This window comes from Zonotrichia albicollis, chromosome 9 (genome assembly GCF_047830755.1).
Source record: "Zonotrichia albicollis isolate bZonAlb1 chromosome 9, bZonAlb1.hap1, whole genome shotgun sequence".
NCBI lineage: Eukaryota > Metazoa > Chordata > Aves > Passeriformes > Passerellidae > Zonotrichia > Zonotrichia albicollis.
In genome coordinates this window covers 31,544,046-31,566,048 of record NC_133827.1, presented here as the reverse complement: position 1 = coordinate 31,566,048, position 22,003 = coordinate 31,544,046, and the positions used below count along the sequence as shown (strand labels likewise).

At 48.8% G+C, this 22,003-nt stretch overlaps 1 protein-coding gene across 4 annotated transcripts in view; it reads right to left on the bottom strand.

Moving 5' to 3' along the window:
• Positions 1–86: 86 nt before the first annotated feature.
• P3H2 (prolyl 3-hydroxylase 2) overlaps positions 87–22,003 on the bottom strand; it is a 64,625-nt gene continuing 42,708 nt past the window's right edge. The window contains exons 2-15 of one of the 4 annotated variants that reach the window (XM_026792065.2): positions 17,404–17,550; positions 16,238–16,427; positions 13,017–13,148; positions 11,799–11,941; positions 10,283–10,372; positions 9,892–9,932; positions 9,327–9,421; positions 6,116–6,243; positions 5,515–5,610; positions 4,966–5,014; positions 4,670–4,787; positions 4,433–4,508; positions 3,361–3,501; positions 87–2,322 (exon numbers count right to left, since the gene is read on the bottom strand). In XM_026792065.2, coding sequence (XP_026647866.2) covers positions 2,230–2,322; positions 3,361–3,501; positions 4,433–4,508; positions 4,670–4,787; positions 4,966–5,014; positions 5,515–5,610; positions 6,116–6,243; positions 9,327–9,421; positions 9,892–9,932; positions 10,283–10,372; positions 11,799–11,941; positions 13,017–13,148; positions 16,238–16,427; positions 17,404–17,550 — 1,539 coding nt within the window. In that variant the 3' untranslated portion in view covers positions 87–2,229. Of the gene's footprint in view, positions 2,323–3,360; positions 3,502–4,432; positions 4,509–4,669; positions 5,015–5,271; positions 5,423–5,514; positions 5,611–6,115; positions 6,244–9,326; positions 9,422–9,891; positions 9,933–10,282; positions 10,373–11,798; positions 11,942–13,016; positions 13,149–16,237; positions 16,428–17,403; positions 17,551–22,003 lie in introns of those variants that run through there. The other 3 variants (XM_005484915.4, XR_012581650.1, XM_074547217.1) reach the window with 3 other exon arrangements.

The window sequence follows — 22,003 nt, the reverse complement described above, 5'->3', positions numbered from 1 at the left end:
CCCCAAAGGCACAGGTACCATCATGAGACAGACCCCAAATTCCCCAGTCTCTCCTTCTATTTGACTGAAGAAACACAAAGACAGGCCCAGATGTGTTCAGTTTATTTTCCCTGGATTTAGACACAGCTCTGGCTAACCACCACAGGAACAAACAAACCATGACCTGTGCCAGCCCCTGCGCCTCTCCTTGCAGCAGAAGCAGCTGGTGGCACCTCTGGGAGGGCTGGGGCTGCACAGGGGCAGCTCTGCAGGATGCACTTGGGCAGTGGTAGTTGGGAGATGGCAGCCCAGGCCCACATGGAAGGTGCAGCATTCAGAGTCAAGCCTTGGATGCAGCAGCATGGTGCATATGGAGGGACCATGAAATGGGGGTCAGCTCTCCAAAGTGAACAGCTGCCCTCCCCTTCTTCTCCCCAGCTTTTCCTCTGGCTGTTTTGAAAAGAGGGATGGAGTTAAGCATTTACAGAAGAGGCACTTAAGCAGGGAAGGCCCTTCAAAGGCAGGAACCTGTGGGCAGTTCTTTGGGGAGCCAACTTGATGAATCTTTTCAACAATCAATGAGGGAAAGGAGATAACAACAAAGGAATAAGCAATGCTGGTAGCTTAAGAATGGCCAGAGCCTTTTCCTCTGCAGATGCAGCATTGGAGGAGATGCAGCAAATAACTCTTCCAGCATTTTCTAGGTGGTAATAGTTCCCTCTTCACAGTCTGGGCATTTATTTTTCCAGATGCAGTTTACCTCTACCTTGCCCAGGACCAGCTTTTGAGGAGGTCTCTACAGAAAGCCAATCCTTGTCTACAGCCTTTGCAGCCAGTGACTGGATGGGAAGAGGGGGCTTCTGAGCCTGGGAGGTTTGAACAGGCAGAAGCTACAGCAGTAAAGACAATTCTCTGTGGCAGATTTTTAAGTCCTGGGAATGCCAAAACTGGCAGAGGGAAGGAGAAAAGGACAGATGAAAGAGCCAATGCAGCAGGGAGCTGAGCAAAGCAGCTCAAGGATGTGAACTCCAGCAAAAGTCCCTGTAGTGTTTTCTGGATAGATTGCAGCCTTGCAGTAATTTCAAGTGAAGATTACTGAAACCTGGCTTTCAGGAACTGTGTTCCAGCAGCAGAAGCAGCTGTTGGGTCAAAATAAAAGCTGCCCTTATGTCTGGGACAGAAATCCTGTGACTCAGTGCCTGTTCTGACTCAGATAGGAGCTGCTCTGATCCCACACACAGGACTAAATTTAATGGTTGGGGAGGAATTATTTACTGGCTCAGCAGCAGTTACCTGACTACTTGCTTTCACTGCAACATCCTCAGGCTGGGTCAGAATTTCTCTGAGCAAACAGATACCACCACACCATGAACATCTGCTGCCAGGATGGGAGCATGCAGCCAGGACATCCAGAGTGCAGAGTTATACCATGACCACCCAACACCATGGCACTGTAACTTCCTAAGCTGCTTTCCAACAGGGTCTCAGAAATTGTGACTACAAACTCTGCGTTCTACCAGCAGCAGACTGGGCTGGAAACTCAAAGGATGCAGTGTGAAGCAGCATCCTTCAGTTCCCAGGACATCAGCAAGAGAAGGGACTGAACATGAGTGACAGACCCTATTTCACCAGAGTCAGCTGCAAATCACATCCCTTCACCCTGTGCACAGCTCATGGCCCTGCTCAGCAGCTGATTTCCAGAAGCTCTGCTCAGATCTAATGCCCAAACACCAGCTCCACATGCCTACAGAGAAATCTCCATTTTGCTAGGACTTGGGTTTTCCTTCGTTTTTTTTCCCCTAAAAGGCATATTTCAAATGGTGAGAGACAGTCATAACTCCAGTTTTTGTGCTCCAGTTTCCCCCAGTAGGAAGCAGAGCAGGAAGACTGGTGCATTAGGACACCTGAGAGTTTTCTCTAGCAGATGCTAAAGAGAAGCAGCTACTTTTGGTTGAGAAAAAAAAAAAAAAGGTTAGGTTCTCCAAGGGGGTAGAGTGGGCCTGAATGAGTCCTGAGAAGTGCTAGAGAAGAACAGGGAATGCTGGAAGCAGAGGCAGCCCCACCAGGAGGTGTTGGCACAGGGATGAGGGTTCCAGCAAAAGCTGTTCTAAACACAGAGGAGGCATTCCTGAAACTCCACAATCATATTAACCTGTTAATTTATACAGCATCTCTGTACAAAAATAGAAGGGTTCTAATAAGATTAACAATATTAAATAAATATTTAATAGAAAAAGTCTTTGGCCTAGTTCATAGCTCATCCTTTGGGTTGATGTTCATTTCACTGGGTCCTAGATGTTCCTGGTCCAACATTGCAATCACTTCGTCTGCCTGGATTCGTTCCTGCAAGAGGGGAAGGGAAGAAATGGTAACACAGAGCTTCAGTGCCTGCTCCAGCTAATTCAGTGAGGCTCAGGCTGCTGGGAGGACACACAGCAAGTATTTTACCCCAGAACCAGCAGTGTAGGTGGGAGGATGGGGGAGAGACTGGGGATTTGCTGGGCAAAATTAATCAAATCCCTTTCCACCTCAATGCCTGATTCCTTCATCCCTGCAGGGCTGCAGTGGTTGGGGCAGAGCTGATGTTCTGTAGTTCCCTTATCACACTTCACTAGCAGCCACTGCCACAGCACACCCTCCTCCTGTCCCCTCTGCTTGTTGATTTCCAGATCCTCAGGCAGGGCTGATCTCCCACCATACAGGCACCAACCTGGAGGAATTTCTGCTGAAAAAAAAAACTGGGAGACACTGAAGTATGTGTCTGAAAATTAGCTTTTCCCCAAACCTTACAGCCCACCTCCATCACAAGGTAAAGGAATGAGGGTTTTGCATTCTCCCTGCATTTAGCATTGCTCAGTCTTGTATCTTTTATTTTTACAGAGCAGAATTGCTACCAAAGGGAGGCAGGGGCTGGTACAGCAGCTTTTTAAAACAGAATGTGGAGGGTGCCTGATGAAAGGCATCACAGCCCAGATCTTCCAAGGCATCTTGGGTGGTGTCCAGAGCCATGGACTTCAAGTTGCTGAAGTGCTTATGGGAGGACTTTGCAGCAGGACTCACCCAGCACTCTGAGCTGTGGATGGCTCTGCAGGAGTTCCCCATCCATCAGCTGCTGCCACTAGGTGTCAGAAATGGCCTTTCCACACCCCACTCAGCACCCCAGCCCAGCACTGCACCCCACGGGCCAAGGGCAATGCGTGCCCAGGACCAGGACTGGCAGGAAGAACCTGCCCTGGGGCCAGCTCCTCTCATGGGGGGGCTGCTGTGGGGGCTGTAATGGGAGGAAAACATGTACTGAGACTGGAGAAAGTAAGATGGTCCTGGCTCCTGTGAGACGCTGGGTATGCCCCAGCTGCCCTCACACACGATGGAGGGACTCACCAGCTCTCTGTAGAGAGGGTCCAAGGTGAACCAGAGAGCCACAGCGCAGCGCTGGCCCTTGGTGACCGCCTTCACCCCGTGGGGGTTCTCGCCGCCCGACGAGAAGCTGATCATCCTCCCACACTTGGGCTTGATGGAGGCCTGCAGGGAAACAGCACAGCAGACTGGCAAGGGGCTGCACACGCTGGCCTGGCTGGGCTCACCACGCCCCAGGGCTTGGGACATTACTGGGCAGCCCTCTGCATCACCCCAGGACCTGGTGAGCTGCTTGGGGGGACATGCAGAGCTCTGGGCATGGCTGGCAAAATGTGTGGGGTAAATAGGGAGCTGTGAAGCTTGCTCCTGCAGTGCAGACATCGTGCAGAAAGGACATAATGGCATGGGGTCTCTGGAAAGCCTACAGGTGACCACCTGGAGAACAATGGGGCCACGGCATAACTCCACGGAAGTCCAGGATAAGCCTGGCATTGCTGTCAAAATACCTCTTTCTTTCTTCTCTTGGCAAGAGTCCACAAGAGTCCTGCAGGACCTTGGGAGGAGAACTGCCAACCAAACCAACCCTCAAGCACTTAAGTAGACACAATCTACCCTCCAGCTTCTACAGAGACCCCAGCATAGTGCCCAGACCTCTGTCCAACCATAAAGTGGGTGCCCAGCTTCCTTAATGGCCTCAAACAGAGGTGAGGGCTCATGCCTGAGCCACATCCCTCTCAGGGTCTGATATCCACCACTGTGACCCACTCTGGAACAAGAGATCTGGATCAGGCATTGCATCTGTGTGGAGACACCAGCTCATGTTTGACCACAAGATGGGGTGGCAGCTCAGCAATCTTCCAGGCCAGGGACAAGTACCAGCCATCCCTCTGCCTGCACTGGGGGTTGGGAGAATTCCTAATCCACAGGTTTACTGCTTGGCACAGCCTCTAGGGAGGGAGCAGATGGTCTGTGCACCTCTGCAGCAGGATTTTGTATGGGCTGTTTGCAAGGTAGGAGCCACAGGCTGCCTGGGGAAGCCCAGAGCACTGGGCATGGACTGCTGAGGAACAGCTTTTGGCCCACAGCACCAACTCACTGTCACAGTTTTGGCGTCCATCTCGGTGAAAATGAACTCGCCACCTTCAAAATCTGCGTTCATGTACAGGAGGGCACTAGGGAAGCAAGTGGGAAAACTCAGTTAGGGGAGCACTGGGGAGGTCTCAAGGCTGACCCCCACCTCCTGGACAGATCCCACATTGCTCCATGAAGACATGGGTGGGGGACAGCCAGAGGGAGAGAAGTCTCCGGGCAAATTCCTTCCCTTCCTTCCTACCTGTAATCCCGAAAGGTGTAGGCAGGAGGTTCCTTCCAGCACTCGTTGGCTTCGGGGTCCAAGAGGCAATTGTCAGCATGGATGGGATGGCTCAGATCATTCCTGCGCTCCTGCTGGCCTAGGCAGGGCCATGTGGAGGAAGGGGGAAGGAGAAGGGATGGATGAGATGGGAATGCCATGCTCTGTGGGGTCCCATCATGGGGTGGGAGCCTACCCTGACCCCACTCCAGGTGATATTCACAGGTGAGAGAAGGAAAGGAATGGCTGGAAAGAAAAGGCAACATCTGAGGACTCAGGTCTGCACAGCTCTGCCTTTTTCTGACTGCAGGGAAGTGAAATGGAGAGCTGGGGTTGAGGTGGAAAGGAGAAGGGACAGACAAGAGAAAAGGGAAGAGAAAATAGAAGAGTTGCAGATATGAAAACCAAGAGACATCCCAGAAATTATTTTTCTGAGAGACAGCAGTGTCCACTTTTTGCTGCTGTGGGGTGCTGACTTTGCCTAGCCTTGGCCACCCATTTAAGCATTAAGCACAACAGAGCTGCTCTGAGCTCATGAAGACCCCATGGAGGGCTGAAGCCCTCCCAAACTCCCTGCTCCTCACCGGAGAGGGCGGTGCGGCACACCAGGTGTGTGTAGGAGAAGTAGAGCGTGGAGTTGAGCTGGAAGTAGGACTGGACAATCCTGCGAGCCTTCTCACTGATGTCATAGAACAGCCGGGCACTCTTCAGAGGGACACGGCCCTCATAGCCATACTGGGCAAGGAGAGGGGCAAAGGGAGGTCAGTGTCATGTGCAGACTGGGAGGGAGGGCATGGGAGAGGAGGAAAAGGAGGAAGGAGCTGTACCTTGAGGGCTTTGAGGACAGTGGCTCCTTCAAATCTCTCATTCGGGGTGTGGGGGGAGGTTTTGCCTCTGTAACCGTCTCCAGCCAACATGATCCCCTGGAGAACAGGAATACAGAGGAGGGTGAACTGGTGTGTCAGGAGAGAGGGATCTGCAATGGAAGTACATGGCACCCTCTTACCAAATCCCCCAGGGCTGCATTCACCGGGCCAGGTGAGTTGGGGTGGAAAGGTGCTGCAGCTCTCTGTGAGCCCAGATGCAGGATATCAACCACCCAGCTCCCAACTGGGGATGTTCAGCCACCCTCAGTGCCCTAAGTTAATGGTGAATGAGAAGGCTCACCCAGACTTGTGGATGAGCATCCTTTGGGTTGTTATAACATGGGGAAGGAGCTCTTTCTGCACAGGCTGTGTCCTGCAGCCCAGGATGGAGCAGCAGCTCCTGTACTGCAGTTATGGGTGTGCACTGGGGACAAGCATCCACCTGCTCTCCACAGGCACCCTGCCATCAGCTGTAACACTCAGCAAGACATGAGCCCATGGTCTCCAGGGGCTGATCACACATTCAGGCGTCACACTGAGCCCAGGAACACTGCCCACTCACACTGGCCACCCTGTGCAGCTCCCGGCACTGCTCCTCCGAGATGACATTATCCAGCAGCACTCGCTGGGTGCCATTCAGCTGCTCAGAGTTGTAGACAAACTTCACATCGCTGTAGAGAAGAGGGCCCCCTGAGGAGAGACACAAAATCATCCTGCTGAACATGCCCTGGCCTTGTGGACATCTTGTACAGAGCCTGGAGGCCAGCTGATGTCACCCAGGTGTGCTGACAGGCAAAAAGCTCTGCAGCAGAGAACAGAGTGTTATTGTAAATCAAAGGTGACTCTGATGAAAGGGAGAGAAAATGATTATGCATCTGACTCCATCATCAGAAAGCTAATTAATTACTTTATTATACTACTTTATTATACTATATACATTTCGTCTAAACTGAATCTGCCATGCACTCACTCTTGCTCACAACAGCACAGAACTGCACTCCTCTCTCATTCTCCCGTGACTGTCCCGTGACAGTCTGACACACACACACCTGGCCCTGATAGGCCAAGGGAACAAAACATCCTCACTTTGGGTAAACAATCTCCATACTGCATTCTACTTTAGCCCAACACAGGCACACCAAGCGAGATAAGAATTGTGTTTTCCTTCTTCTCTGCTTGTCTCACAGCTTCTCTCTGTTCAGAGGGCATGTGATTACTACAGAGTGTGGCCTCCCATCAGTCACAAAAGAAACAGAAGCAATGGGCACACAAGAAGATGAAATCAATTTGATATAGGAGCATCAGCGTTTTCTACCTTCTCAACAGTGGCCTTACAAATGCAGGGACCACAGCCTGGAAACACCAAACCCCAGTGGGACACAGGGAGAGACAAGGACAGTGGCCAACTTGGCTCTCCAGCCCAGATGTCGACACCAATAGGTTCCCATTGCATTTGTGCTGTGTGGATGCTGCTGGCTTGGCATGCAAAGCTACCCTCTGCAGTTGTCCTCAGTGATTTTTGTCTGCCATACACAGAGAAAGCCTCACATGGTGCTGAGCTTGCAGCAAGCATTGCTCCCCTCCAAGAGGAGGGCAGGGAGTCGGCGAGCCAGAGGACTCTCAGGATAATCCTCCTCCACTGAGGCAAAGGAGCTGCCAGGGCTGTCCCTGCCATCCCTCACATCCTGCCTCTGAGCTGCCCCCTCTGCTGCAAGCTTTTTACAAGAGATTTCAATCCACCCCCATCAAATCTGACTGATCCAAAAACCAGAGCAAGGCCCTTAAACCACCGTCTTTTGAGCCTCTTCCACACATCTCCTCAAAGAAAGAAAAGGAAAGAAATGGTAACAATGAAAGCCTAAACCAGATGTCTCTCCGGGAAAAAAATGAAATACATCTAAACTGTGAAGAAAATTATTTGTTGTCACAGACAAGCAACAAAATAGAGGAAACAGAGCTGCAGAGTTCCTTCCCACCATGTCGCATATGGAAACTTCTCTGTGACAATGCTTTTGTAACTTCTACTTTTCCTGTCTACTGAGTCAAAACTGTGTTCTTGGCAGGTCTCCTTGGCCTATGGAGAACACGTAAATCCCACAAGCCCTGTCATTAGCTCACAGCTTTATTTCTGAAGAGTTAAGTTTCTTGGAAATGGAAAATATGGGATGTTTCTGGTGTTCACTGTGCTGATTTTGTTGCTTGATAATCACACTTATTGCAAATGCAGCTGGATCAGAATCAGAATTCTCAAATCCAAGCTCCTGGCATGCTCCAACACAGGGCTGAGTTCTCCAGCTCAGCTGTTCTTCCCCAGCCATAAGCACATGAGGGATGAACATGGAAGGCATTGCTCAACACTTCCAACATTTCTCCCGGCTCCTCCCAGGGAACAAATGGGGCAGCTCTGTGCCATGGGCACGGAACCCTTGTCCCACACTGACAGTGTGCTCCCACCAGCTTTCCTTGCCCCTGCCTGCTCTGAGCACCAGCACAGACAGACCTGTGTCTGTGCTCTGCGAAAAACACCCCAGAGAAACTGAGGAATTCTTTGGACTTTTGGGAGAGAAGGAATTGGCAGAAAGGAGGAAGCGGGGAAGGGTAGAAGTATAGAAGAATACAAAATTAGAATGACATTTCTCTTTTGGCCTTTTCTTTTTCCAAGTAAAAAGAGAGAAAGAAAACAAAAAACAACCAAAAAAGGCAATATCTGGACAGACAAAAATCCCAGTTCCTTTTTGATGGATTCAGTTTTCTTTGTAAACAAAAACATTCTGCAAGTAAACCAGAATAAGAGCACAGAAAGGAATAAAAACAGAGAGAAGGACTCTGAAATTACTGGGTTATAAACAGCAAACAGGCCAACAAATATAATTCAACCAGCTCTTGGCTTAAGCAAGATCTTTGGTATCTTCCTGTGGTATTTGTCTATTTCATGTACAGCTAAAGAAGGGATAACAACACTCTGAGCACAACACTGAGCAGCTGAACACAACTTGGGTTCGGGAAAGCTGTGAAATTCCCCAAGAAGAGCTACCACCCATTGCATTACAGGGAGGTTTAATTGCCTGCTGCTGTGGAGCTGACTCACTAGAGATATAAGACACCTCCTGGCTTGAGACCCTGTTGTTTTGCAGCAAGGATTCTGCTTTGGTGCTTGGCTACAATATTTTTTTTCAAAATTGTTAAGGGAAAAAATCCTATCTTTAGTAGATGTTATGGTATTTTCTGTGGCTGCCGAAAATGTGCTGAAATCAGATGAAATGTCTGCTGACAGGCTTATAAACAAAGTGATTTCATGTGAGCTAGGACATGAAATCATAAGCTTAGTCTGCAAAGAGAAGTGGTTGCTAGTATGGTGAGATCCAGCACATTTAGCAAAGCATGAGGCTGCTCCCAGCACCCATTCTCTGTCCAGCATCCTGGACAACAGGGAACACACTGATCTCAAAAGCACCTGGACAGAAAACTACTGTTTGCTGGTTTGCTTTCCCCATGGTGGGGAAGACCCAGCCTCCCAGCTCCACATCTCAGGGCTCTGTACTGAGTAGCCCAGCAGGTGGGAAAAACAAGTTCAAGGGCACAGCAGTGTCCTGGGATCCACAGACCCAGAAATGCTGTGGCAGCACTGAAGACTTGTCTGTCTCTTAAACAAAACTTGAACTCCCTTAAATAGGAGTAGCCCTCACTACCCAGTGGTCAGCCTTTGCAGTCTGCAGTCTCTAGCAACAGGAAAAAAAATCCCAATTTTGTTGAGACATGTTTAACAGCCTTACCCTCCTTCAGCTCTCGATCTGGCTTTGGCATGGGTTTCTTTGTCAGGGACAGCCGGGGCCCATCCTCGGGTTCACTGCTGATGCTTGATGGGACACTGAGGAGCAAAAGAGAAAAGGAACATCATGACTTTGGCCACAAGTTCTTCAGCTTGCACTTTTGCTCCCTTTGGAAACTAACACACAAAAACTGCAAGCAAATCAGTACTTTGTACAAATGTCACAGCCATACAAGCTGAAGCCCTGTCCTATGGCAAACATTGCTGTTCTGGTAATGAGAGCAACAGCTTCCACCAACAAAGCACAGACACCAACAAATCTGACCAGCACAACTTGCCTCAGCAATCAAGTTCCCTCTAGATCATTGCTGGTTTTGAGGCACTCAGTTAAAATAAGGTTCTTGTGGGAATGTTTTCAATTTTCAATTAGGGCAGAGGGCCCTAATTCAACCAGGATGGTGTGCTGGGTGGGTGGGCAGTACCCCTGAGTGGCAGGCTGGTAGCCCACCATGATCCCACCATGATCCCACCATGGGGAATGGTGAAGCTGCAGCTCAGCTGTGGCTCACCTGTGCTCGTCCTGGCGGGCGCCGTACCTGTTCCAGTAGTTCTGTGGGAAAAGAGAAGACAAACTTCTTAATCTAATGCTCCAGCAAAAGCCAGGGCATTACCTGCTCTGCCTGACTCCCAGGGACATCAACCAGCCTCTCTGGCTCCATCCCACATAACTTTGGGCAATGGCCTGAGTTCACCAGATTGAAAATGTGCATGAGGCTGTATGTGCCTCTCCTTCACCCCAGGAATGCCTCCTTTGCCTTGCCATCCCTGTTTTCCTACAGGGAACAAACCAGGCCAAGACCCAGCTCCTGAGTCACCCACAGAGGGCTGGATGTACGGGAGAGGGGCAGGGGGAGCTGTCCCAGAGCCGTGAGCTGCTGGCCCAGCACAGGCAGGCGTTACCGGCTCCGTGTAGGCGAATCCCAGCCCGGCCGCCGCCACCCGCAGGAGGTGGGACTCCAGCTTGTGCCGCCGCAGCAGCGCTCTGGCCTCCTGCAAAGAGAACAAAAACACGAGCAGATGCACATGGCCAGCTTCTGCAGGACAGTGCAATGCCCCTCTGCTTCACAGGGGTTTGGTTTCCATGCAATGCTGCTGGTTTCTTCAGGTTGAGGGATGCTTGGGCCAACCCGAGGCACCAGGCTGAGGCACTCAATACATGACAGAAGGTGTTCAGCAACTCATTTAGGAAGCCTGAATCCCCAAAACACATGTCCAAAGCTGGCAGAAATTCCTGAACACCTTGGTGAGCCTCAAAATATCTGGGCAAAAGGCTGGCCAGAGAAACCCCAGCTGCAGAATGAGAGCAAGTTCAGGCTGGTGGGGCAGGGACCCTGGCTGGGCTGTGCCTCAGTTCCCCCCATGGAGCCCATGGCCTGGCCCTGGGATGCACTCAGAGTGCTAGGATGGGGGCCAAAGCCTAGCCAGCTGGAAATTGTCCATCAGAGGGCTTTATTTTTAATGAAAAATCTGCAAACACTGGTATTTTTCCTAGAAAACTATTGTGCAAAGCAAAAATAAATTCATTTTTTTAACAGAAAACTTCAAAACACTCTAAACAATTAAATGTTTTTGCCAACTTCAGGGGTTTTTTTCCTAGATTCATTTTGTGATGGAAAAGAACATTTTTTCTTGTTTTCCTTTTTATAATTTTGCTTTTAATTTTTAGTACTTTATCAAATTCACCCTGATTTGCCTGGATGGCAAGGAATTCCCAAAGGAATGGAAAAAACAGTTCCTGCCAACACTCTGTTTATGGTGCGAGGGGAATGACTGGGATGGGATGGGATGGGATGGGATGGGATGGGATGGGATGGGATGGGATGGGATGGGATGGGATGCAGCCCCAGGGCCGCAGATAAGGGCTGCCCAGACTGGAGAGGAAGCCTGTTCTGCTGAGTGATGGAACACACACTGTGTGGTTATTTGACCCCAGCCTAACCCTGTGATAGCAGAGCTACTGTCTGCACAACAGGCTGAGCCCTGAAGTCCAAGCTAAGAGACTTGAGAGTAATGCTGAGATCCCAGCCTCCCCTGGGAAATATTTCTCAGCTCTGCCTGAAGAGATGCTGCCCTTTGCTTGGAGTTTTATTGCATTCATCCTCTGTGTGTCCGCCGGAGCACTGGGCAAGAGGAAGGTTTACACTGTTGGTCACTGCCCTCCCTGCCCTTGCTCAGGCTTTACTGGGCTGAAGTCCCCATTTAAAGCAAATCCTGTCCACCAGCTTCTCCCCCTGTCCAGTGACTCTGAACGTGCACCCTGAAAATCACCACCTCAGCATCACCAGCGTGCCCAGCACTTCTGCTTCTCTTTTTAAAGTGGTCCCACTGGGGGAAAGCTGCGAGGCTGCTTTTATTTCCACCAGGTTTTTTTGTTAAAGCCTCCCACCAAGAGCTCTGAGGTGTCACTCAGTCTCACCTTTCTGGGTTTGATGGTGGCTGGATCCACTGTGCCTTCCAAGAGACCCTCGTAATAACCTGCATTCTCCAGGACATCTTCATCGTCCGGGTGGAACAGCAGGTAGGACTTGGCACACTCCAGGGCTTTCACATAGTTACCAACTGGGGGGAACAAACAGTGGTCAGGGGGGCACAGGGGGCTCACACAGAGCCCAAGAGGGGACTCTGCAGGGAGGGAAGCACAGCCTGAGCTCCCCATCAGCTGAAGCAGCACCCCAGGACTTCATGGGGCTCTTTTGATGCCTCTTTGTCGTAACAACTCCACTTCCCCAGCAAGGAAACTGAGGCACAGAAACAAGACTTTTCTGCCATCATGCACAGACCAGATGGTATCCAAATTGCACCCAAATGGATGGGCAGGATGTGGATACTGTCTGGCATCAAACTGCCTCTCATCTGTGCAGCATCTCTCAGGACCCAGGGGTTTTCACCCACCACAGCAAACCTCTAAATGGCAGAGGAATAAAGAAGCCTGTACACCACACATGAACTGACTCTCCTGCTTTCTTCCTGTTGTGATGATGAATCTTTATCTTTTAATAGAAATTTTGACCCTTGCACAGTCTGCCCTTTTCAGTAAAAAGTTATTAGCAAAAGCCTGAGAGAGCAGATGTCTATTTTCCTTTATGTAACAAAACATAATAAAATAGCACACAGAACCACACAATTGGCATGATTTTTTAGCACTGCCAACCCCTGACATTTTGCCATGCTGTCAACTCCTGCAACTTTGCTGCGGATCCTAAAATATTTGGTAATTGTCAAAAATTGGCATCTTGGGATAAGCTTGAGCTAAGTCATATGTCTGTTATATATTAATTTAGAAAACGTATCAGTTCGTTTCAGAAAATGTGAAACATATGAATCCCAAGGATTTTAATATTAAAAGGCAAATGAAAGGACCCTAAAAAAGCATTATTTATTTAAAGAATAGTAATGTTTAAGCTAAAGGTTGGGCTTTTAAAACCTGAGTGATGATCTGAAACACCTTCATAAAGCTACTTAAAATTGTATTTCAGTCAACCTGAGACCATTTTCAATGTCCTTTGCTTCTCTTTCAGACTGTGCCTCTGCATCGCTGTAGTGTGGGCACTGGGGGAAATAGCCTTATTCCCACATGGAAGAACTTGCACAAAATGAGCAGAACTCAGCAGTGCTGTGAGGGACAGGACTTTACCTCTGTAATAGGCAAACTGCAGGTAGTCGTAGTGGAGGGGCAGGAAGTTCTCGATGGGCGAGATGCGGCCCGAGCGCGTGGCCAGCTCCCGGACACAGTCGTGCTTGCAGGCCAGCACCTGCAGGTAGTGATCTGCCAGGACAAGAGGGAGAGCTGCTCTGAGCTGAGGGGATAGTGACAGTGCCCACACAAGGACAGACAGAGGTTCAAACTCCTCAGCTGAGGGATGTGCAACTCACGCTGCTTTGGCCCGGCAGGTCAGTGTGCACCGAGGGAAAGAGCTCATATTGTAAATCAAAGGCAACCCCAACGTTGGTGAGGGAGAGAGAACGATGCATCTGACTCCATGGATATCAAAAGGCTAATTAATTACTTTATCGTACTATACTATATACATTTCATCTAAATTGAATCTGCCAAGCACTCACTCTGCACTCAACTGCTCACACTGTACAGAATCCCATGACTGTCAGCAACAGTCCCAACACACACACACAGTTAGCCCTGACAGGCCAAGGACACAAAACATCCTCACTTTGGATAAACAATCTCCATATTGCATTCTACTTTGGCACAACACAGGCACAGCAAGTGATAAGAATTGTGTTTTCCCTTTCTCTGAGGTTCAGAGAATGTGAGTCTCAGAAATCCTTGGGAAGAATTGTGCCTTACTCTTCTCTGTAAAATGTGGCGACAGCTCAGGCTCCTCCCCAGAGCCAATTGGACAGAGCTGCAGTTATATCTTTGCCTCCTTTAAGAAATGCCTTTCTCCTTCTCTCAACTGTAGAGGGAGCTTGAGCATCTCTTTGGTGTGGCAGGAGCTGCAGCATGCAGGGACTGCAGGTGGCAGGTAGCACTTCAGCCCCAAGAGACAAATGAAAAAGCAAGCAGAGAGGTGAATGCAAGGTGGCCACATGTGCTGCCACATGAAATCCAGCTCCAGACTCCCTTCCTGCAGCTCATCCTTAATCCTCTCCTTTCCTGCAGCAAAAAGCTCCAGAGGGCACAGGGAGGTTTAGCCAAGAGGGGCTGGTGCAGGTTCTCAGCACAGCCAAGCAAGGCCAGTCTGAAAGGTCTGAGGTGCAAATCTGGGCAGCAGAAATCCCCCTGTTTGCTGCTTCCCAAAGATGGGCCACCCCCCAGGGAATCACAAGCACACGATAAACATTTGCCATTAACAAAGTTTCTTAATTAGTGGGACTCTGTAGTATAGGCATTGTACCAGCTGTACAATTTCAAAGCCAACACTGACATCTGATTCCATTTTGCAGCCTTTGCTGCAATGTACTTAGGAATCTAATTTGCTTGCTCTGTCTCTGCACACCATTAAAAACCTTAAGAAACAAACACAGGCTTGAAAATAATCATGTGCTCAGCTACCAAAGCATTTCTTAGAGCTGCCATAAAAACCACCTGAGGAATTTGCAATGAAACCAAGTGAAAACTCAGAACAGTGCCTATGTTCTCTTGGCTCTTGACAGGTAGTCTGAGTAGTTATCTGACTTACTATGCATTTCCAGGGTATTACATTAGCAAAAGCAAGGGAAAGGACATAAATCATGTTGCTATAATTTAAAACCTGTATAAGCATACTAGATCTGAAATAATCAATCCATCACTGAGAAGCACTGCTTTTTCTTGGTACTGTAATTAATTCACTGAAATGTATCTGTCCTTGGGGGGAAAAGGTGAGAGTGTTTCAACCCCAAGCAGCAGCCGAGCAAATCAGTTTGGGATTAAAAAGAGAAATGAGTTTTAAAGAAACCTAAACTCTCTTTTCTTGGTGTATTATGTGTTCCCACTCCCTACTGAAATGTATGAGCCTGAGTGCCTTGGACCAGGGGTGAACTTTGGATTATGCTGTCCTGGAAGGAGCCACCTTGATTCCTAGAGAAGAGCAGTTGTACCAACGATCTTATTTCCCTCCCTCAACTCCATGTTCCTTTGGGTGCCAGAATGTCCTGGGGTTTGGGGTAGTTATGGCCAGGCACACATGGCCAAGCCTCAGCCCCTGCAGGGACCCTCTGGCTGCTGTCCCCCCCAGGTCCTGCTCTGAGCACCACCATGGCCCTGTTCATGCTCAGGAAGGGCCAGCACAGAAACACCTCAGCCCACTGGGGCTGCACTCAGCTGGCACAGCACAGGAACAGTTTGTCCTGCCTGAAGAGCAGCAGCTCTCAGTGAGAAGGATGCTGGGCTTGCTTTGCCACTGAAGGCTGCCCTCTTGATGGGAGTCCTGCTCAAGGCTCTAAAAGCACGCCTGATCAGCTGACAGCCACACTGGGACCAAGTCAGCCTTTCCAACACTTCTATTTTTTGCATGGTAAACAAACCCCACCAGGGCAGCTTCCCATCCGGTATGCTGGTGGTTTCTCCTCTTGGTTATTTCAATTAGATTTCCTGTCCCGACACAAACAGAATTATGCAAACCCAAAAAACATTCTGCATCTGAGTGAAGTATTTTCCACATAAGAAGCAAGATTTTGGGGCTTGATGCAACTCCAAGACCATAAGCAGATAAATAAGATTTCTGTCACCAAACAAACGTTAATTTATTGCTCTTCCTTCCCTTACAACTAATTAAATGTAATCTCATTTCCATTGAGAATGAACTGTTTTAATCCTCTCTGGCTCAGAGCCACACATGCAAATCTGAAGATTACACAGCAACGTTCCATTCTCTCCAGAGATTTCAGTCAAGATCATAATTAGGTGGGCCTCCACTAATGACAAATCCATCCTTTTGGATGGGGAGAAAATCCACGTTACGAGCTTTTTTGGCAACTTTCCTGGCCACCTGGAGCATGGCCAAGAGAACTCTGCTGCTCTCTTCATGTGCTCTCAGAAACAGAAAACATAAACAAAGGCCAGCAATGCCTGGATTCCAGGGAGGTGTGTGACACTGTGTACAGGGGAAATGGAAGCAGTTTAGATAAAGCACCTCAACTTCCAGCTCTACCAGAAAGCTGCAAATGCTCCACGCATCTGGAAATGCAATTCTTCTAGCCCAGCTTCTGTTCAGGACCAAAATGAGATGTTCTAGCTCACTGTGCTCTGAGTCTGCACTTTCTGGGTTTCCAGGTGCCTCCTGCAGCGTTACTCACCAGCAGCAGAGGTGGGAGGGAAGACACTTCAACAAATCCAGCCAAAGGCCCAAAGTCAATAACTAAAAACATTTCAGGGCCAAGAGTGAGAACTCTAAAAATGCAGAAAGATCTCACCTGCAATAGCTTCGTAGAGACCAGCCTTGTAATCCAGGTGCTCGTGCTCCTCAAACCTCTGTGGTCCCTCGCACATGAGCTGGCAATCCTCATCCTCAGAGTAGTATCCTTGCAGGGCACGCTCCAGGAGCTCAATGGCCAGCTCGTACTCCTCCCTGTCATAGTGCCTCACCCCAGCACTGTAGTCCTCCTGCAAAGCAGGCAGGCAGAACACAAACCATGAGCAGGCCATGCTGCCTGGAGCACAGCATCCTGCAGGGCTTCTCAAAGGAAGGTACAAGGGGACTGGGGCAGGGACAGGACAATCTCAGCAGACACCTATCAGATATAACTGCTTGCACCAAACCATGTTTAAACCATCGATGGACTTTTGGACCAGTGGAATTTAACAAACCTGCTTAAATGCTCTTCTGAATTCTCCATACTTAGGGAATCCTCAGTGCCACTCCTAGATTATGCATGATATTAAAAAAAAAGAAAAAAAAGTTTGGGGTGGGGTTTTTTTGTTTTCGGTTTGGTTTGGTTTGGTTTGGTTTTTTGGGGCTTTTTTGTTTTTACCCTCCCATCAAACAACAACACCAAATGCCAAGAGAACAGATTGGTCATTTTTTAGAATGGCCCCTAATGAGCACCTCCATTAATTACACCCAACAGCCACTCCTGCTCCCCTGAGTCTTGTGAAATTGGGAAGTTGGGAGTGGCCCTGGCATTTGACTTGGGCTTTTGCTTTGTGGAGCTGGAAGCAGCTGGCACTCTTGCCTGCCACTCTGCACCCTCACCACCACAGCCACCATGTGCATGTACCCAGGTGGGAGAACACAGGTCAAAAGAAACACACAGGAGCTGTCCTGGAGGAAACACAGGTGCTGAGATGTCATGGAGGCTTCCATCAAAGCTGCCTGCTGGTGTGTGTTCACAGCCATGTGAGCCCCAGAGCACTCTGAACACAGGGACCAGGCTGGGCATGTAGCAATCAAACAAAGAGCAGAGTGCCCAGAGAAGGCAGGAGCAGGCTTGCCTTAAGGGAAAATGCTGAAAGGGAGAGTTTGTTTTGCTGTATTGGTAAGAATTTCCCCATTCATAGATTAATCTCTTTTGGCCTCCTAATCTCTCCTCTCCAGACTTCTTGATACTTCAGGTGGGCACCTCTTCAGCCTCAGACTCACCATGTGCTGCCTGGCCTCCTGGTCAATCAAGGTGGCCTTCCCTGACGTGGTCTTGTAGTTCTCCAGGTCCTGCTGTATCTCCATGTGCTCAGGGTTCGCCATGAAGAAGGTGTGAGCTGCATTTGCTGCCTCCTCCAGCTTGTTCAGCTGTAACAAGGTGAGAAACACCAAGTGAGACTGGTGATGTAGAAGGTGAACACAGCAGTTTATGCTGCATCCTCTGACATCCTTTAGACACCACTAGATTGGGAAATGATGGGGTAACCAAGGAAAACCTGAATGCAGAGGCTAAAGGAAAAAGCTGAATTGAGAGGAAAGTCCCATACATGAGAAATGGGAAGAGCTGGAGCTCCTGAGACCCAGACAAGTCCCTGCAACAGGGTCTGTTGGTGATGGGATCCAGCCTTTGTGCTGGTGATGGGATCCAACCTGTGTTCCAGCCACACATCCTCTCAGCTACTCCAACCCCCTGCACAGTTCCAGGTGGAAAGATGCTCTCATGAGATATGAGATGGAGAGAGGAGGGGAAAGCAGCTGCAAACACTGCTCTCTCTACAAGCCTTGGAGGCTGAGCTTTGTCCAGGCTGAGGCTTCTGCTTGGAGACAGGGACTGAGGGCCATTTATTAAGCTCAGCTGTGTATAGCTGCAAAAGGCCAGGCTCTGCTGATGGTGGCAGAGGTGTAAAGAGAGGTTTATTTTGATATACCAAATTATTTTGTGTTTAGAGATTCAGAAGGAGACCAGACATCAGTTTCACCCTGGAGAAAGCCTCATAAACAAACAGAACTGTTAGTGCTAAACACATCCATGGCAGCTGCTGGGAGCATCAGGAGCAGAACAGATGTTCAGGTGAAACCTCTGCATGAGCTAGCAAGAGAGAAGTCACTAAAACATTTGCTTCTGAAAGAAAGCCAACACCACTGGGTACCAGCAAGCTGTACTCAGGTCCCTGGGATACATCAGCAGCCCGACCCAAGCCTGTCAGCCAGGGCTAATGCTAGACCAGGCTAGGCTGGGCCCAAGTGTTCTCCTTGGCAGCAAAACCCACAGCAAGCCCTGTGCCACTGCTGCAAGGCTGCTCCTGAGGCACCAGAGCCAGCAAGCCCTGGCACATCCATGGGACACGGTACAGCAGCTCACCTGCACAGGCACGCAGCAGACAAACCCCAGCAGCAGAATGGGAACAGAGACCTGCAGGGAAGCATGAGCTTCACATCCTGCACCCTGCAGCAGGGCAGAGTGGCTCCAGGGCACAGCCAGCCCAGGAAACACACAGGAATGTCCCCAAAATGAGGGTGAGAGCCACAGCATCCCAGCCCACCCCCCTGCACACCAAAGCACAGCTGTGCTGCAGTGCCCACAGAAACGCAAAATATTTGCCTTGTGTAAACTTCAGAAGATTTAAGGATTATCTCTGGACTGACAACATGTGCAGGGGAGCCAGATTTTACTGCAAAAACAACATCTATTCCAGTCTTTCATTTGGAGTTTTCCAAAGGACACCACTCTCCATAATAATCCCTTGGCTTTCCAGCAGGCATGAAAAATGACTATAAGAAATTTTTAACCAGGACAGCACATACAAAACCAAAACCCCTCCAGAACAGAAGTTTGGGTTGGTCTGTTTTTTGTTTGTTTTTTTTTTTTTTTAAGAGACATTCCTATTCAGAAACATAAGTTCCATTTTGAAATAGATCATTTCAACATAATCCCACTCTGGAAAAGTTCATTGCAGCTGGACACCATCGGGTGTGGGATAAAGGACTGACCAGAGCATCTCACAAAGGGAATTCTCAGGTCCTGCTGAGTGTCTGTGGGAATGCCACTGCATCTGGTAATTAGAGACAGTCAAGATGGAACAAAACATTTTTGGAGATGTGAGCTGCTGACCTGATCCAGAGGACTGGTAAGAAGCCACTATTTGAGCTGCCTGGGGGAATTGCATTCTTCCACATCACAGATTTCTATTCACAAACAGCACCCTGCCTGTGCCCTGTGCAGATTTAAAAGGGACTAAAGACCTCTTGGGAGGGGAAATGGTCCCTCAAGACACAACCTGCAATAGTCTGCTGTGGGATGTTCTTTTTCCCCTTAGTTCTAGATCCTTTTCAGCAAACTGTCAAAACCAGTCAGAGATCCCAGGATGGGCTTAATTCTTCTGGATAACATCCATCCCTGTGAAATAGGATGAGCCTGATTTCTAGACAACAGAAAATCCCTTTCAAACAAGGCTCACTCTGTGTCTAGTCCTGCTGGCTCTACACAGCAGAGATGACCTTTGGAGTTTGCTAAGTGGACTTGAAGCAGAACATTTCAACTCAATGCTTTTCAATTTATCACGTTCCATATTTGCCTTAGAAACATTCAAGTAACACGAAGAAGCCAACAGCTGCTAAGGTTAGGGAGAATTTTTAAGTCAGTGAGTGTGTATAAAAGCAAAATTCCTAACTGGTAAGACACATTCAGTGTCTAGCTCTGACATTAGTTATGAAACACTCTGGGGAAACTTTTGCCAAAACACTTTGAATTCACAAGGAGCAGGATATTTTGGTGCTTAAAGGTCTGGGCTGGGACTCAGGACACCTGGACTCAGTTCCTGGCCCTGTCACAATCTCACTGTGCAGTCATTGGAAAAAAATAATTTTGTTTTCTTTGTGCCTGGTTTTCCATTGTTTTTAACTAATAACAATAAAAAATAATAGCATTTCTCCCACAGAGTAGTAATTTTGTTTATTTGGATGGCAAGCAACTTGGGGGCCATAAGCATGTGCAAGCACGTAACACAAGATTTTGATCTTTGCACAACAACCGCTGAATGAAAACGAGCAAGGAAAAAATGACAAATGTGCACTCACAACCTCAGTATGTGCTCTAAGCCCTGCTTGCTCACCCCACTGGAATGGGATTGCTGGGCAATTGCTGCAGCTTTGCACCAAACCCTGTGTATTTCAGCCAGAGAAGACACAAGAAATCAGAGCATCAGCACTGAGAGAGCCCTGGGAACACCCTGTCCTGTCCATTTTGATCTTAACATACCAACACCTAGAGCTGAGAAGGGGAAAACACAACACGTAAGTGCTGCGGGGTTCTGATGCTGGAAGATGTTTATTTTCCTCAATGAGATTTAGGAGTGGTTCGTATAAAAAATATTTTAAGCAGCAGAACCTCAGATGAAAGAATTTCAGCAAACTGCAATGCTCAGTTTCACTCCCAGCTGGGACAGTGCTGGCCTGGGCTTCAGTGGAGTTGTGGCTTCCAGCCTGCAGAGGAAGGCTGCTGTAACTGGAGCACTGTGCAGGAACAAACACAGGCTGCAGAAAGGACCTGGAGTGAGCATCTTGATCACCACTAGACATCTGAACCCAATTTTCACTGATAACCATTGAGAAAATCCTTTATGGAGCCTCCATGGGCTGCATGGTGACACACAACACAATTCTAACAGACCCTTACTATTCATTGCCATTCTGGTACCTGTCAAGGTATGTTTAAGCCAGCAAACTCCATGCTGAGCAACCTGATTTGTACTTGTGATGCCACAGTCACCAACCTGCTGGGCTTAAGGACCAAGCTGTCTCACTGAAACATGTCTAACCTGCTGCTTGATTTCACCCCCACTTTGGCTGCTGGGTGCCCTAAAGAGAAACCCAGAGGATTCACTCCATCACTGGCAGCTGCCCCAGACACCTCCGACTGGCTCAGCTCCAGGGCAGGCACATGCTCTGAATTCACACTTGCCTTCACCCCTTGCAGACAAATGCATGCTGACCAAAGCCCCTCTGGTGCCAGATGCTCAGCAGGCTGGCACAAACTCCTGTCCCCTTCCCCAGGGAAAAGGGCTCACTGCAGCACCATGGCTTCAGCTACAATGACCCAAAACTCACAATCCTTTAGGTTTGCTCTCTGGAGCTTGGCAGTGGGGTAAGGAAGTGGAACAGGCAGGGTGCCAGGCCTGTGAGACAAGCACTGCACAGCTTTACAGTCAGCTCATGCAGCCAGGGCTGCCCTCCCACCGCCTCTCTGCTTGTGCTGAGCATTGACACTCTGCAGCTGTAACCACAGCAGCTACAGGTATTAAGCTGCCCCCAGCTCACCCTGAGCTTTTCAGGGCAAAAATCAAGGATGAAAGAGGTGCAAGAGTCAGAGGATTTTAGAAAGAAGGTAGCCAAAGCAATACAGATCCTGACTCCCTGAGAAAAGAGGTCACAGGTATGATATAGCCAAGACCTTAGACTGTTCTTCATACTGAGTTCCCTACTAAGTTGCATTGAACTTAATATCAGATATTGGCAGCTGTCACACATTCTGTGTCTAACTGTCCTAATCCAACCTGCTTCTATATTAAGGTTTCTTCATCACATAAAATACAGTTTCAATTAAAACTTTTTTTTTTTGAGGGGAACAGAAGTAAGGTTTATATATTGGAAAACATGTCAGATCCTTCAGCATTTCTCACCATGCCAGGACTGGACCTACCTGCACATAACCTCAGTTAATTGCAGAGTGTATGAACCTGGCATGGAGCCTGTGATGAAAAATTTCAAACCATTCAGCTGATCTAGAAACCAAAGTTTCCAGCCTCACAGACAATCCCTGGTT